This window comes from Aphelocoma coerulescens, chromosome 9 (genome assembly GCF_041296385.1).
Source record: "Aphelocoma coerulescens isolate FSJ_1873_10779 chromosome 9, UR_Acoe_1.0, whole genome shotgun sequence".
NCBI lineage: Eukaryota > Metazoa > Chordata > Aves > Passeriformes > Corvidae > Aphelocoma > Aphelocoma coerulescens.
Genome location: NC_091023.1, coordinates 6434372 through 6452010, shown reverse-complemented (window position 1 = coordinate 6452010; position 17639 = coordinate 6434372). Strand labels below are relative to the sequence as shown.

The following is a 17639-nucleotide window of genomic DNA, read 5'->3' as shown; positions in this document are numbered from 1 at the left end:
AGTTCTGTACTAAAAGGCACCTCCACACAGCTAACTTGGGAAAATTGGACACTTGATTGATGGTGTACTGATGCTGGCTGGCAGTGTGAAGGAAAGAGCACTCTTTATAAAAGTACTTAACCAGTAAAGCCCTAGCACAGTTGCAGTTATCATGGTCAGAGGTTGTGGTTTTTACTAATCTAAGCTGTATCTGCACTGGTAGGATTTGCCAGCAGAGCTGTGTCAGTAAACCCTTTGTATTGTCAGCAAAACTGTGTTTTAAGTGCTAGGGACCATGGCAAAAAAAAAAAAAAAAAAAAAAAGAGCGTGACAGAAAGCAAATTTGTCAGATGGATAATGACCTATGGATCAGCTCAGATATTGCCTGTACTTCAGCTCCTAGTGTAGTAGGTAAGAGATAATTTAAGGGAAAAAGCTCTGAACAACTATTTTCCTTTACTGAATGAGGATGTAATGAACTAGAGGGAAAAGAAACCCGGTAATGGTGGTGTCATGATTCTCAGTCATTTATTGATTGCCCTCTCCTGCTTTCTCTGAGACTCAGTACGTAACTCCCGTAGGTTATTTGTCAGGAACTCCCTTTTGTAGATAATGTTATACCCAGTCTATCTTGTGTGTGCATTGCGGTGTGCATTTTGGATATTCCACCTGGATGTGGTGCACCTAAAGATCCTTGAAATAAATGCCGAGGTAAAACCCCTTTTTCCCTTCTAACCGTGTTTGATTCTTGATTTTAAGACCAGGAAAAGGCATCATTGGATCATGCACCAAATTGTGCTGGTTTCATGTAGTGAGAGTCACCTTGGATTAATGAGAATTGATCTCCCAATGATTTGTATTTTAATCTTTGTATCACACTACTGAGATCTCGCAGTAGAGGTAACAGTGGCAGAATTGAGGAGTCAGCTGTGGTCTCAGTCACCTCTGTGGAGTGTGACCAACTCTTTGCAGCACAGCTTGCTGTGCCTGTTGCGTTTCAGTTTCAGCCGTAGTTCTACCGTGCTGATGCACAAAAGTGAACCCCGAGTAGTTGAGCTATGCTTGACTGCGTGTCATCCCAGCTGGTTTGTAAAGCCTATGGAACTGAGGTGAACTCCACAGTAGTCTAACATAAACAGTCTTTAATTGTGAACTCCCAAAAGGATTATTTTGGAAGGGAAACCTTCACATGTAGAGTGTGTCAAAGCAGAGATGGATGGAGTTAATTCCATGCCACCTATGGCAGGGGCCAGTAGTAATCACTATGGGAAGAGGGATACTCCTTAGTATGTCTTCCCAGTTCCTAAGTCAATGTTTTTAGGATGTTCCTGAGCAATGTCAAGGTCACTGTTTTACTGCTCATAATCTTAATGCTTTAATATTGTTATTCTTTAAGTGATCTTACTCTTTTGTAGGTTATGTTTGTTAAAGATCTGGTGATCTTAAGGTAAATTAGATTAAGAGCTATGTTGTGTTGAACTTTGATAAACTTAGGTTGAGCATTAGCAATTTCTAGCAGGCCACAGAATATGGTCTCCAAAGAAAGTAAAGAAACCATGGGAAAACTATTGGTGAATTTCTTTAAAGTTACTTTTAAAAGTGGCACACTTGTTACTGAAATTGTATTTGGCTATAAATACTTTATTAATTTTGATTTTTTCTTCCTAGCTTCATTATTTGTGCTACTAGAGAATGGCTTTACTGAGTGTAGGTTTTTTTTTGAGAGAATATTCTCTAAAGAAAATTGTGCCTTAGAAGATTGTGGCTGGAGCAGTCCCAGACCCGAGTATTCTTGCGGTTTAATTGTTCTCAACTTCTGTTCAAAACAAAATGCCCTGAAAGCGCACATGCACTTCCCTTGTGCTGGTACTTGGGATTCTCATCCTCCTTCCTTACATAACCAGCTTGCGTTTGAAGTGATCTGTTTTCCCCCTGCTCATTGCACCAGCTTTCTGGTTCAGGCTGAATGCTGATGTTCTGGTGCTGGTGGGGTTTCCTGTCCGTCACCTGGGTGGTTTCTCACACTCAGACAGCTGATTTGAGCTATTGGAATGTGTGAACTCTAGGCCATATTTCATGATGTGAAATAAATCAGAAATGTGTCCTTCTGCCTCCACTTTTGTCACTACTTCACTCTCAAAATTGACCCTTAGATGTATATCAGAAATCTGGTACAAGGAGAACCTCTGGAAGGGAATGGGATTAATATATACAAAGAACTAGAAATAGTTACAAAGGAGACTCTTGCTTTGCATTTTTGCTTCCAGGGGTGGGTAGAATGGCATGTACAGAATTGCAGCATTTTTTGTCATGTAACAAGTATTCTGGGGTTTGTGATGATGCACTATGGGCAACTGAGCCAACAGGGGATTGACTGTAATACCAGGTTATGAGAAAATTATTTCAGCTTCTACCTGGGCAGAAGTGGGCATATTGTCTGACAGCTTTTCTTGAAGCTTCAGGTAAGTTCTTTGGTTTTTTGTGCACAGTGTGCTAGAGATAGTAGTTGCTTTTTGTGGTGAAACGTAGGATTATTATTATTTTAATTAATTTTTAAATATGCTTACCAAGGAATGGGTGAGGCATTTACATGCCTATCTGTATACCATATTGCAGTATAGCAGTAAGGTTTGTGGGGAAATGGATGGGTGGGGTAACTCTAAACAGTACACCAGGGAAAGAAGCTGAGTCATAAGATTTTCTTCAACATGGAGACAGGCTGGGATTTCAGATTCTAAGCATTAGTATTAACAAGCTTTTCTGCTTATGCTGGATCTCTGAAGCCCCTTAAAATCAGCAATACTATTTAAAAGCAGCTTCTACTTGATGTTTCTGTAGCTGTGTGTTAAACTGCAATGAATATAATAATGTACAAGTCACAAAGTATAATGTAGTTTTAGGAGGCTGCAGTGAGCTAGTGGAGGCTAATGGCAGTAGCTGCCCTTGTCTTTGTCCAGCGTGGTGCAGGTGTCTGCTGAAGTAGGCTCTTGAAGAGGCAGAAGGATCAGTAAATTAATTGAATGGCAAGAGAGAAGCCTGATTAATGAAAGGAATCAGCTGGCATTTGGTGCTAAAGAAACAAGCAGGGCTCTGAACTGCCAGGGATTTTTATTGCTTTGAAATTTTCAGAAAGTAAGAAGCTATGTCACGTTATTAATTTCATTTCTATGTAGAAATTTATTTTCCAATTTTACCCTTTTTTTTTCCCTGAATCCATTGAATTAATTTTTTTTGTTCACTTCACGGTTCTTCTGTGTTACAGGAGGGAATTTTTTTCTTCATGATTTTAATTTTTCCCTGAATTAAGTTGCCAGTTTTAAAGAGGGGAATTTTTTTCCATTTTAATCTTTAAGTGGGTCACACCACAAATAATTCCGTGATGCAGAGTTGTGAAACTGCTTTTGAATCACATTAAAGCTTTTGTGTGCTGCAGACTTGATAGAACAAGTTAATAGTGAATTTTAAGAAAGATACTAGTGTTCAGTGGTGGGTGGGACATGCCAAGTATGAGGTGAACATGCCTGTCCTTCAAGAAAACTTGTATGTATGAATTATGTTCCTCACAAAATTATCACAATGCATCCACACAGATCATTGATTGCTTTAGCTATTTAGTTTTGTCAGTAGTTTTACTTCTTACCTGAGAGAAGCTTGGTGTAATTCTTCTATTTGCGTTTTAAAGTTACGTTGAAAGACATACTGAAAAGGTGTATGGAAGTATTTAGAGGATAGCAAAAATGCCTTAGACCTGGACTATACTCTTAAATTTTGCCAGTTGGTAGTGCCAGTAATTACCATTGACAACCACAGCCGTTCTGGTAATGGCATGCTTTGCCATGGAAACACATGGTTATACTGAACAGTTCATGCTGGGGCCCTGAAACACATTGAGGTGTGACTCCAGCTCTTTATCCATCTCATTTCCTTTGTGATAGGAAAGTTTTGCAGGTGAGCTTGTATTAATAAACTGTGCTACTTAAACACATTTTGGATGAGAGGCTGTCGTGTTTCAATTTGTTTAACATATCAAAAAGAAAAGTAAAGAATTGCTTTGGTACAATACTGAAGCTCTGGAAAATTTTTTAATCTAGTGGGAAACCATATATCCAGAATGAGGATATTGAAAGATGTAGTAGAACACAGCATGTGAAAAATGTGCAAGAATGTTTTAATGAGGAATGTGAGTACTCAATTTAAATAATACACTGAAGGAAATAATGGATGCTGCCCTCGGTCAACTACACTTGTGCAATTAGAAGTGGTAAGGCCTTTCAGGAAGCCGTGCTGTAGCCAGAAATTAGCAGTGATGAGCTGGCAGCAGTATTCCAGATGCTTCACAGTGGCACCTGGCTGCTGTCCTGCCGTGCTGCTGCTGTTGCACGTGTCTGGGGCAGGGCTGCTCTGCTCACAAACCACACTTAGAAAAAGTACAGGCAGGAACTTACGTCTGCCTAAATACTCTGATAAGTGGTGAAATTTTGTAATCTTGTACAAGAGGGTTGAATAGCTAATAAGGTGCCTGCTTCTGGCTTTGAAGTACTCAAATGTATTTTTTTTTTCCCAAGGAGCATGGTAGCTTGCATAAAAATGGTTCATGGATCAAAGGCATGGCTGTCAGTCTTCCTTTGGGATGCTGGGCATGTCTGAGAGTGAGACAGTGCTTTTAAAAATGCATAATTTCTCGATGTGTTTCTGGTTTTATCGCTCTAACCAGACTTCACAGTGGTGAATTCTAGCTGAGCTAACAGCTGCTTGTAGCAATTACACCTGAAGAAAACTGATTTATGTTATTTTTTTCAATACTGGTTTAATGATCCCTGTTAATCCAAGAAGCATACAGCAAAAGAGTGGGTTCTGAGGGAAATCAGGTCTATCAAGACAAACATGAACTCACTGCGTTGTATTTTTTTAATAATAACATGCCCCTTTTTAACCAGATGCAGCATATTTTGTCAGTAATAGACTGATAAATTGTCAATTAAAAATCCACATACAGTGCAGCCCCGACTGTTTATTGTGAAACTAGGTATTTTGCCTTTGTAGACTCATTAGTTTATTTAAGTGTATTTGCTTAAGGCATTCTCCTGTGTGTTATTAGCACTGTGGAAGGTAATCGACACATGATGTGGTTTCAGGATAGAGGTTGGCAGCTTCCCTCTACCTGGAGGAGGAGGCAAAGCTGATGTGCCCTTCCCTCCTGACTGCCTCAGCCCTCTCCTCCTCCCTTCCGTGGGCTTGGTCTAGCTCACAACTCAGGGTATTTTGTACTGGTTTGTCTTAAAAACCTTTCCGAATTTTTATTTTTATTTATTGTCTCTCGTGTTTGTTGGCTTTGTCTTCTGCCATTTTGGTTGGTTCAGTCAGCACACTGGGCACTCGGACAGATATTAGGCTCCTCAAAATAACTAATGAAAAAGTGACCTTGCCCCTCCAGTCTTGCTGTTGATTTGGCTCCAGCCTTACCCTGAGGTGCTCTTATGGCAAGACTGGGAGATGAGGGAGCTGATTGACAACTACTTGGTGCTGAAAGGGATGTTTTTTCTACATTCCCTACACTATTCATTGTTTATTTTCCTTTTACGTGTCAGTTTTCTGGTAGCTTCATGAGTGGCTCAGCTCATGGATGGGTCAGCTGGCCCTGGCATAAAACAAGGGGAAGGAGTGTGGTGCTGGGAGCAGAGGGGGAATGGGACCTCCCCATCAGCAGTGGCCAGCTCCAGGGTTGACTCTTCTGCTGTGGAGAACCTTACTGGTAATTATTTGGCCTTACTAAAATTATGTTGGTTTTGTTTGATCTGTAGCAGTTTTTGTCTTATGTGCACATTAAAGAGATGTTACATGGGCTTTCTCACTAGGCTTGGATTTTTTTATCATGTGCAGTTGCAGCCAGGAAATAGCTGAAGGGTTTTTTCCTTCTCTTTTCCTCATTAGGAGCTTGCAAAAGCAGTCACCTTAAACTCTTGTGTGTAAACAAGGCAGCAAGATGCATCTGAGGACTTAATATAGTACAATTAAATGGTGAGGGCCATAATAGAATAAGGATTGAGTTCACTGCACCTGTTTCTTTGACAAAGTTGGGAATGTAGGGTTTTTGTACATTAGTTAAGTAGCATTTTGCATGGGGATAGGTGGTGGTTTGCTTTCTGGAGCAGGAATATGTGTGAATACTTAAATGATGCTTTATTTATGGATTATACTTCTGTGCAGAGAAAAAAAGTTTTATGTTGTGGTAAATTCATGGTATGTCTAAAGTAGAAAGGTTTGAGTTTACCTTTGTGTCCTTGCTTATGCTGCTAGTATGCCTTTCAATTCATTTAAATCTCTTTCCCTTCTTCCCTTTAAAAGTCTGTGCTGGTCAGACTGGTGCCAGTAATTCATTAGTCTGTGGAGTAACTCTACATGTGTTAGTGCAGTCAGGAGTGTAATTGTATTATTTCTTGTACCAATATTGTTCTGAAAATAGCAATGCATACATGTCACACTAACAAACACATACTTCCTACAAGAGAAAAAAACACTTCTACTATTAAGTAATCAGGTTTTAAACAGTGGCACACACTTCTGTTATAGAGGTAGCATATTTTCTGACCCTTCAAATAAAAAAAGCTCAGCTACATGAGAGACCATAGTCTAGGCTCGTGTATCTATTCTTTAGAGAATGTAAATTAAGTAAAGGAAAGGAATTTGTTTATCATGCTTCTGTATTTGTTCCTGTGGCTTTTTTTTTTTCTGCAGGATGGTTGTCCTCACAGGGAAATGCTGTGTTTTTTTAACTCAGCAGACACTTTAAAATCTTACATATGGAATGCATTAGATTTCAATTGGACATTATTGATTGTGTGGTCAATCCAGCAAATAAAAAAATACAAAGCCTTATAGATAAGGCAAACAGCATGGATGCATGGTGCATTGACAGAGCTGGAAGTTATATACTATCTGAAACAGTAGGGCTACTATCTCTGGTATCACAAAAGCCCAAATGTCCCAGTGTGCCTGGTGTGTCAGTGGAACTTAAATCTCTGGGTGTTTGGCTGTGTGCCATATTGTTGTTTGATGGTCCATTGGGATTGATAACATCACTTCAGATTTCTAATTGTGGCTGTGACCCCAGTGCTTTGAGGGCCTTAAATTTTGTTACTTTTGGCATGCTGGAATATTGGTGAAATAAAATGCATGCCTGAGAAAGCCTGAGGTGTGTATAATATTGTCCATGGTCTCTTAACAAATGGATGAAGGTGAGGTCTCTGGGAAGGGAAGATAAAGCAAAGCAGCCCAGCAGAGCACAGAGCTGTCCATGTGCTTCTGGCAATTTAACTCTTCCGGAATCCTATGAGCCTTTGTTTAGCCACAATCAATGTTTTATCCCGGATTTGCAAGGCAACCAGGTGCTAGTATTGTGAATCAGTTATCATTTGACATGACGTAAGGCCTATTTTTATTTGCAGAAAATGTCATTTGATGTTGTTCCCTTTTTTTCTTGTGTTGCAGATGTGGCTGGTGGCAGCTCTTTCCGATCCCACACAGATGTTGTCATTGTCTATTGTGCACAGAGTGCTGCTGGGGGTAGTTTTGCTGGGCTGAAAAAGGAACAGCCTATGTTCTCCTGCATGAAGTACAGCTTTGAGAGACAAAGGACTGCTCCTGCCTTTTTTTTTTGGCAGGATGTGACATAGGTTTTTCAGTAACAGAATTTTGCTTCAGGGTTTGTGGGATCTTCAGTCTTGAGGCCCCAGATGATGTTCCCAGCAGTGCCACTGCATTCCTTCCAGTAATAAAACTGTAATGGCATAAACAGTGTATTTATTCCATTTTATATAATAAGAGAAGTACCTTGAAGCAAAATGTCACCTTCAGTAATCAAGGACATAGATTTCCTTCTTAGTGGTGCTGACAATCATTCCTGATTTTTCTAAATTGCTTATGAGAGATTCATGCAGGAATTTACCTGGATTGGGAGAAAATGTTTAATATAAATGTATGGTAGTGAGCTGTTACTAACTGATTATTTTCTACTAGATGTGCTAGTACATAGAGTGAAGCTTGTGTATGACTTGAGTATGCGTGTATGTGGATCTGATTTACCTGGAAGGTTTCATGAATAAATCAAACCTATAGACTACTGTTAATTTAAAGAAAAAATTGAGCACTGTTTAGAGGCAAATCAAGTTTTGCAAACCTAGACATTGGGCACACATGAGGACAGTGTTTATCATTATCCTGTGTTTCCATAGGTTGTGTGTTGTCCATGTAGTCTTTCAGACTTTAGCAGTAGCATAGTTCTGATCCAGAAAATGAATGTGCAGAGCTGTTTTCTTTGGTTTGATCTATTTTCTTTGTATATTGCTGTCATACCAGATTTTGTGGTTCCATACGTTTTTGTTCTCTTACCTGTTTTGATTCCTAGTGGATTTGCTTCTGTTTGAATGGATAATCCAAGGAATTAAGACTGGCAATTTCTTGAGCCAGTCCTTCTCTGTTACATGGGTATAACAGTCTTCCAGAATGAATAGGCAGAGTAGTTGTTAAATACTATTATTATCAGTGATGATATGCAAACATGAAAGAATTCAGATTTGTTTTCAGGGCTCATCCTAATTTGGCAGAAGTAGTAATCAAAGGGAGAGATACAGAGAACATTTAAAATGTTGCTGTGATGCTCGAGGTATGTCATGTATGTTGTGGGGAAATTGTGCTTATTTTCACACTGTCTAGGAAAAAAAATCCTGTGTGAAAATACCATAATTTTCCTTAAATATTGTTTTAAATGCCATTGTATTTTCATTAAATAGCAGTAAGTACTGGTGCTTTTCTTAATTGTAGGTTTCTGTTCCATTAGATGGGATAAAGTTTGAGGTATAAAATTCTCCTGAGGAATGACCTGTGAGCACTTTTTGATCTCTTTTTATCTCCTGCATTTGTAATTTCAGTGTTACAGCCCCTTCTTTGTGCAGATTGTGAATGAGCAATTACTGTAATGACACATACTACAAAATAAATGCCACAGAAAGTCCTTGTGATCTGTTAAAGATTGGAAATGGCTAGTGGAAGGTCTTGTTTCAACCTTCCTGGTGATACTCTTATCTGAAAGGAATCTAATTAAAAACTACCTACCTTATGCTTTTTATCAGATGGGTTAAGTCAGTTGCAGGCATGGAACAGAGAACGTATGATTTCTGTAACTGGTTACCTGAAATTTCTATTTATGGAAATTTACTTGACTAAAAATCCAAGTTCTTCTGTTCTTACCCTCTAAATTGTTGCACTTGGGCCAGCCAAGCTTATTTGTTTTAAAAATAAAAATAACTCAAAAATAGCATTACATTGGAATTTTTAATCCCTGATTAAAACTCTATTGAATAAGATCAAGAGTAATGTTTTGGAGTGCCTGGTAGATGAGCTGGTATTTTAATCAAGGAGCAAAGTGCATCGTGTCAAATAAGAAACTTTAATGTACTGGTTATAGTTGACTTGTTACTAGCTAGGCAGGCACTGCAGGGAGATAGAAATTCAACTTTCAGGGTAATACCCCTTCTTTGGAATGACAGTGCAGGCTCTGCTCTGCTCTGCCAGCTTCAGCTGTCTTTTGTGTCTAGCAGAAGTAGCACTGTCAGCATTTTTAATGGAGGATTTCCTGTTCTTTTCTGTCCAGATTAGAGTTGTAGAAGTATGCTTTATGGAATTCACTTGTAAGAAGGTTTTATTATTGTTTAAATGTCAGTGTATGTGTTTAGTAACAAAAGCTTCAGTACACTCACTCATTCCAGTAGTACTTTGGTATTTTGTACACAGAAGAGAGTATATATATCTGTGTGTGTGTAAAAGTAAAGACATGTAAATATACAGAAAAATAAATATATTTGTATTCAAGAGCCAGGTATTTTTAGGGAAGGAAAATTTCTCCTGTAAGACATGTTTTATCCTTTTAAGAAAGATCCACATCAGGTGTTGGTTTTAATGCTTTCAAGTGCTGCATATATCCCTGCTAGGTGACAAATTTTATTTCCCATAAAATGTGTGAGGGTGAGACTGTATTTCAGTATTACTACTGATGCAAAAATGCCAGGACATGCCCGGTGTTTTGACAGGAATAGGCTGCTGTCTGTAGCCTCGCCTGCTTCGTGTTTGTAGTGCACTAAGGCGCAGACTTTGGGGTCTGCTTTGCATTTGCAAATTCATTGTGGAATGGATCTGGGTAAAAGCACATACCTGGACAGACTTTGCAGAACCCCAGAGATATGAGGACCTGTGTGTCAAACACCTCATGTAAGACAGCATTTTGCTTGACAGTATTAATTGGAATAATTGATCCTTGTAAGTCTTGCCCATATGGGGCAAGTGTGCAGTATGTGGCTTTGGATATAGTTAATGTACTCTTTAATTTGCTCCTGAAGCACAAGATGATGATCTTAATGCGAGTTCTTAGATTCTGTATCTTGTGTTTTAAAAGAATTAAAAATACAAGAATTTAAGTTTGTCATGGCAAGCTCTAGTTCAGCTGTCAAGGATCATTATTCCATGTATGAATACCTTTCCTGCTCTATCTTGATCTTTGTGTGTGTTGTTGTACAGAGCTCAAGTGTCTATTTTTGACGTACTTTCTTTCTTCTTTTCCAGGTGAAGCAGGAGCCATAGAAGGAATACCTTGTGGTTTGCAATCATGCCATTCCCCTTTGGCAAGTCCCACAAGTCTCCTGCAGACATAGTGAAAAACCTGAAGGAGAGCATGGCAGTTCTAGAAAAACAAGACATCTCTGACAAAAAGGCAGAAAAGGTACAGTTGTGATGTTTCAGTTGATAAACTGTATTTGAAAGTGGGGGGGAGGGGAATTTACAGCTGTTTAAACTGGATCAATTAGGAATTATTTTGGGGGTTTACACCTTGATAAAGGGTAAGTTACGTACCTTTGAACAGCTGCGTGTCTTGTTGGTTGGTTGGCTTATGCCACTGGCAGCTGATAATGATATTTAAAATAATTTGATTTGGAACTGTAGGACATTGCATTCTTTTAATAGGCAGCTGTACAGTGTTCTGGTGCTTGTGACCACCACAGTGCCTTCACTACTGCACAAGTAGTTCTGTCTCTACTTGTCCATGCAAGTCTTAACAGAGCAGAGTGTCTCTTACTGAAGCTGGAGAACTTTGTGTCTTCATGGATGTCAGCAGAGAATATATTTTGGCTTTCTTGCCTCTTGTTCAGCCCACAGTAAGATGTGAAAAGTTCCTGTGCTAGTGCAGTTTCCTTTAGATGGATGTCTTGCTACTTCAGGATCTGTACCTGTCCACAGTCATTGACTTCTCAACTGGCACTCTTGATTTTATAGCTTTACAGGAACTGACCTCAAAGTTCAGATTGTGTGCAGCTGCATCCCACCTAGTGAGTTGTGTGGCAGAGGTTTAGATTAACACTCTCCTTGGAGCCTCTCCCAGCATTATTTAACTATTATTTATTTATTTATTTATTTATTTATTATTTATTTAACTAATATTTAACTATTTATTTAACTAATATTTATCTCTTATTCTTGGCATCCACAGAGTCCCATATGGGAGTTAGTCACAATCTTTTCATGTTCACATATATTTTTAAGCAGAGTGGGGGCAGCTCCTCTGCACTGTTTCACCTAGATTTGGCACTACTACTTCTAAGGATCTTAATGAAATTGCCATCTTAGTTCTGATTTTCTTTAATAATTAGCATCTTCTACCCTATTGCCACCATGTGGTATGTTCCAGGTGTCTTGCAGAGTACCACAGTACTTTCCTCTGATGCTTTTTCTCTCCTAGAGAGAAAAATGTTACGGTCTTTTATGCAGGCTTGTGTGAAGGCTGGAAGGATTTTCATTTGCTGCTGCTTTTCTTCTTTTTCTAAAAGAGACTTCTGTCAGGAGAGGAGGGCTAGGTCCATTCTGAAGAGTCTCTGATGAGACTTGGCACTGCCTCCTTTATCTCGGCCTCATTAATAGTTCCTGGAGGTGTGGCTTGATCTTAAAATCCGTGCTCTTTTGTGTCATCTCTTTTTGCTTAGACTCCCGATGGGGAACAGACCACATCATCCCATTGTGTGCAGTTGTGTCCTGTAGCACATGGCTGTGTTCTTGATGCTGTAGCTGAAGGTTATGTACCATTTCTTCTTGCTGGCCTTTAGTCCCACACCTCCATCTTTTTGAAAGACCTCATTTATGTGAGGCTGCTGCTCTGACAAGAAATAATATGCTAAGCCCATGGAGTGGTTTTTCCTGTATCATACAGAAAGTAACACATTATGTTTACAGGAGTACAAAGGCAGCCCACATTCACTAGTTTAAGTGTGAGGAGGGCTAAATCCTGACATTCAGGGGAATGAGCCTGGGTATGGTAGTGCTGTTCACTGTCATCCTTGCTGTTCACAAAGGAGACCAGCTGATGAATCTGAACATTCATAACACCAGTGTCCACAGCTCCATGCAGAGATTCATCCGGAATTGTTTGTTTCCTTGGCAGGCCAAGACTTCAGGAAGGTGTCTCTGGTTGTGACTGGTTAGCCCAGGTGGTTTGCTGGTTTGATAGAGAAGGGTCTTCAGTATCTTATGGACCAGTCATCAGATCTTTGAGGGCACAGCTCTGATTGGACACCTTGAATTCATGCCTTCTTCCTGTCCAGTCTGTAGAAATGACTGGAGTGAATTTGGAGTTAAAAGACAGCAGGGGTCTGAGCAGTAAGGGTCTTAGAATTGAACAAACATTTCTTCATGTCCATATCTCAGTATTTAGGCATCTTTTACTCTTTCATTATCCCTTTTATTATGATGATCCTTTCTGCAGTGTAACTTTTCAGCCTACTTTGGAGAGGAATTCTGTGCTGATGGCAGGGTGAGTTCTGTGGCTAGCAGTGGAACAGAAATAGAAAAACTCACTGTACATAAAGCACAAAAATTGCTGCCTGGTACTAAAAGGAGAGAAGGATGCAAAAGTTGTTCTTGTTTTCATTACTTGATTTTATTAGTGATTAGACTTGTATAAAACATGGTGTGTCTCAGTAATTTTGTCATTGTTGCTGTTTGATCCAGGGGTGTGCTTATGTAGCCTGTCACATATCTCAGTGCTTGGGCAGCATGCTACATACTCAGTGTTGGTTACTGTTTGTGGTAAAGGTACCCATTTGGGTTAAGGGACTACCTACTTTTCTTACACTGTTGTTTCTTATAATGCTGAGTTTGCTACTACATGGTGAATGCTCTTTAACAATTTTGTAGCACAGTTGGAAATACAGATTTATAAGAAAATTAGACCAGTTTTCCCTCGAAGTTATACGTGTAATTAACTACATTTGAACAGAATGCCTATTTTTTGTCAGTGCTTAAGCTGAAATTTAAAACTTTTAATGTTCTGGGAGAGGAAACAAAAAATCAAAGGAGGTAATAAAGATTTTTAAATCTTGGACAGTGTGTGTTCCTGTCCATTCTTTATAATGAAAATGGAAGATATTCTTCAAAGTAAAAGATGTAAAACAATAGTAATGTCTTGTTCAATTATGAAACATTTTGTCCTGTAATACTGGAAAATTTGTTTTATAACCAAAAATCTGAAATTCAGGTGTATCCTAGTTACATGTTAATCTGCTTTTTGAGCTCTGTGAGGACTGGAGAAAAATTAACCAGGTAGTTCTCCAGGTCATTTGAAATGTCCTTTAAGCACGTGGTGCTTGTTTAGGAGCTGTGATCCAGAGCGGCTGTGAGAGCTGGCCTGTGGCTTATTGCTCCCATCTGCCTCATGTGCCACAGCTCTGGTGCTTGCTGGCTGCAGTGCTGTGCTTAGCACAGAGGTCCTGGCTTGCTGTCTGTCGGTATTTTGGAAGGGAAATGAGATGTCAAGTGCTTTATAACTGAAAATGTGTTAATCATATATGCTGTTAGTTCTCCATTACTTGTGCTCTCTCAGAAAGGGGAGCTAAAGGGAAGGGGAAGGAAACCTTCTTTCCTGTAAGTGGGACCTACCCTTGATCTAGTCCATTAGTTAGTCTTTATTCACATCTCTTCCTCCTCTTTGGCTGATACCAGCGTTTTTTTCATGCTACCAGTTCTTTGGTGTGTGGCACACATTTATTGTCGTGCAGGTAAATATTTACTTATGTAATCAAGTTGTTCTTTGCTACCCTTTGACCTTGGGTTAACCTGGTCACAGCAGCTCCCTTTGGGCTGTTGGGTGATTGTCGGAGCCCTGTTGTTATCCCAGGCAGATTTGCCCTTGCAGGTGTGGTTGGCCTCTCTCCTTTACATCACTGCTGCGTGTGGTGGCAGCACACTGAGTAATGGGGCTAGGCCATGAGCTGCTTTGGCTCAGCTGTCCCAGGGTGATGCTGTGCCATGTTGCCATAGGTCAGATTTCATTCAGGGAGTTAATGCTGTCATTTACAAAGCAGTAAAATCTTACATTTGTTATGCATATGTGTACAATTAATCTGTGGTTGAAAGAAGGCTAAAGGTTAAGTAATCTGCCTGGCCTCCAGTGTGGGGCTGTTACTCAAGGGGTAAAGATGAGGCTTCTTCCAGAAGTAGCAGGTGAGAGGACATGCTGCTCCTCTAATTGAACTTAGCTCTTCTGTGCTGTCTCCATGCTAAATGTTTACTGGAAAAATCATACAATCATTTTTGGCCTTTAAATGTACTACTGCACTGATGTAGTTACTAGTACATTTATGGAATTGTCTGTTTTTGTAAGCATTTTGAAATCCGGCCAGTTTAAATAGTTATTAAAATGATGTTTTTTACTTGTGATAGATACTGCTCTGGACTAGTAAAATTATTCACCCAGTACAGGCTCAAAGCTGTATCTGGCTTATCTTTTTGATGGATGTTTTCATTAATAGTGCAGTTTCTGTAATTGCATTATCCATGTGTAGAGAACCCTCAGCCATTGGAATTCCATAGGCCTGGAGACTGCCAAGCTCGTTGGAAGTGTGTCAGGACTGGCCATGTGTTCTTTATCTTCTACTGTTCATAAACCCCAGATAATCCAGCTGTACAACTCTAGATAGAGTATTTGGGGTTTGCACTGCTTACCATTTAAAGGAATATTAAATTTTAGAGTATTTCTCTGATATTTCCAGAGACTGGGATGAACCGTAGCTGTAAAGATGTGCAGCTATTCTGGTGTAACAGTCATATGTGTGACTTTATGGTGTCTGTTTTTATTTTTAAATAGTATCTTCCTGTCTTTCATAAACATAGAGAAGTAGGTACTTTCTTTATTTTCCTTGCTTTACATTTAACTTTTACAGTGTGGCTTGTCCTCAGATGGTATTGATTTTCTGGCACCATTGAATTTAAAATATGACTTGCCATGAAATTTTTCTCTAAAATTCAGGTTGTTCCTTCTCAGTGTTGAGAGCATATAAATACAGATGTTAATACTTATAAAATATAAATTTTAACATACAAAATATGTACCCAGAGACTATAAAATATATAGAGAGTATAGATATTCTGTATATATAAAATACACCCTGGTCATATATTGTACTGGGATGTATTTTATGTATTTATACATACGGTATCTGATTGTTCCACTTTTCATCATGGGTTTTTGGATGAACTTCACTGTGTATTTTGGTCTTTCTCTAGAGATTTTTTTTTCCCTTCTTAAAAGCAAGCAGTGCATTAGGCAATTATTTAGATCGCAGTATCCTAGAAAATCTTGCAAGTAATGCTATCCAACCTTCTCTTATCTTTCTTGATTTTATTTTTTTTTAGTAGCTTTTACTTGGCTCTTCACACCAATATTTAATGTATCATTATATTTTTCAGGGTAACTATCTAAACTCCATTCTGCATCTGAAATGGCAAAAATAGGCCTGCATATCTTGTATTTGGAATATGTTTGAGAGTTCGTGGAATATACAAGGGAGGTTCTAGAAATGTGTAGAAGTTTCTTTCTAGTCCTTTTGATACTGAATTTTCGAGCAGAAGAAATATAAGGATGTTGTATTTTATGAAAGTGTGGTGCATTGAAAGACCTTGGTTACTGATACAATACTTGCAGAAAACCTCATACTTCTATTTACAGAAGATATCCAGAAATGATAGCTGGAGTGATGCAGGGCAGATTCTTTGATGATGCAGGTGGTCAGACACTGGTACAGGTTGCCTGGAGAGGTGGTGGAGTGTCATCCATAGAACTGTTTGGAGCATGGCTGGCCATCAGCCTGGTCAGTTTGGCAAGACTGAGGCTGGCCCTGCCTCAAGCAGCTGGTTGCATCCTGATGGCCTCCTAAGGTACTAAGAAGCTGTTCTGCTTCTTAGGGATGTGGTTTAGTGGCAGACTTGAGCTTAAGGGTCTCTTCCAACCTCAATGATTCAGTGATTCCCACTGAAGCTTCATGCCATGCCAAGTTCCAGTGAAGCACATTCAGGTGATCTTGCCAGTTTTGAAGAGCACTGAAGTCCTACAGTCTGTTACTGAAGTTCCCGAGTTGTACGCTCGTGTTGGGCTAGAAGGCTTTTTGGTTTTTTAAAGCCCTCAGTGTTTGGAAACACTGCATTGTTTTCTGCCTCATTTGCAAGCATTCCATTACTGGTTTGTGTCTTGGGCTGGTGGTGAGGGAGAGCCCTAAAGTGCAGTTATTAAAGTTCTGGGTTTAGGAGGCTCGTTCTGTTTCCTGGGGTTTTGGTATGAGAAATTCTCCACTCGCATTGTTAATTACAGGCATGCCCTCGATACTGCCATTGTTTTAGCTAAAATAGGCAGTTACTTAAACTTTTGCCTTTCTTCCTCTTTTATCTTGCTTTCTACATTAGGGTGCAGGGACAGACTTTGCTTCCTTTTTCCTTGGTAGCCATGCATCAAAGATATCTCTTCATATCTCCATGTCTGAGAGATGCTCCTGTTCTTCTCCTACTAAAGAACTGTTTCTTCAGAATTTCAGAGAAGTTGTGTGGTGCAATACTGCTCCAGTATGGTGAGCTGGTGTTCCCATTTCACGTTTTCAGGAGCTGGCGTGAATCTGAGTAGTCTTACTGAGCACCTGCCTCTTGCTGTCTTACTAACAGTGCACAGAAAATCCTTTGGAATTTCGATTGAGGAGGAGACAACTGGGACTAGGAACTGAAGTTAGCAGGAAGAGGGACGCAGCAGGGAGTGGAAAGTTGTGGAGGGGCTAAAAATGATATGGAGCCTCCTTAAAGGTCATGGAATTCTCCTTGCATACCTAGCAAAGCTGGAGTGGCTTTAGCTTGAATAGTGCATGGGTCATGCTGATCTTAAGCCTCTAGATAAAAAGCACAATGAGAAATCTTTTTACATACCCTTTGTGAGACTGACAATACCCAGAAAGAGATAATTTTTTCCCTTTATTAATTTTCTGTGAGCTACCAATCATAAATACTTTGCATTAAAGTGTATGCATACTTTGTTGGCAGGTTCATCTAATTACTAAAATCCAGTGCACTTACAAACCATTCAGACTTTTTAGGCATGTGAAGAACCATTATAATTAAACCAGCTATTTATGATGATCATTTTCAGCATTTTGCCCCCAAGGTCAGTAAACATATATATTGAAAGGAGTAGTTCTTTTTTTTGGTCCAATACAACTATGTTTTAAGATTCAGAAGTGGGTGTTTAGAAGTATTCTTGTTGATGTATATTTTTTTAGTTTTACTTGTGAGATAACTGTGTTTCCACT

At 39.3% G+C, this 17639-nt stretch overlaps 1 protein-coding gene across 3 annotated transcripts in view; it reads left to right on the top strand.

Moving 5' to 3' along the window:
- CAB39 (calcium binding protein 39) overlaps window positions 1–17639 on the top strand; it is an 83588-nt gene that overhangs the window by 52573 nt on the left and 13376 nt on the right. For 2 of the 3 annotated variants that reach the window (XM_069024121.1, XM_069024120.1), the window contains one exon: window positions 10594–10750. In XM_069024121.1, coding sequence (XP_068880222.1) covers window positions 10637–10750 — 114 coding nt within the window. In that variant the 5' untranslated portion in view covers window positions 10594–10636. Of the gene's footprint in view, window positions 1–10593; window positions 10751–13727; window positions 14073–17639 lie in introns of those variants that run through there. The other variant, XM_069024122.1, reaches the window with a different exon arrangement.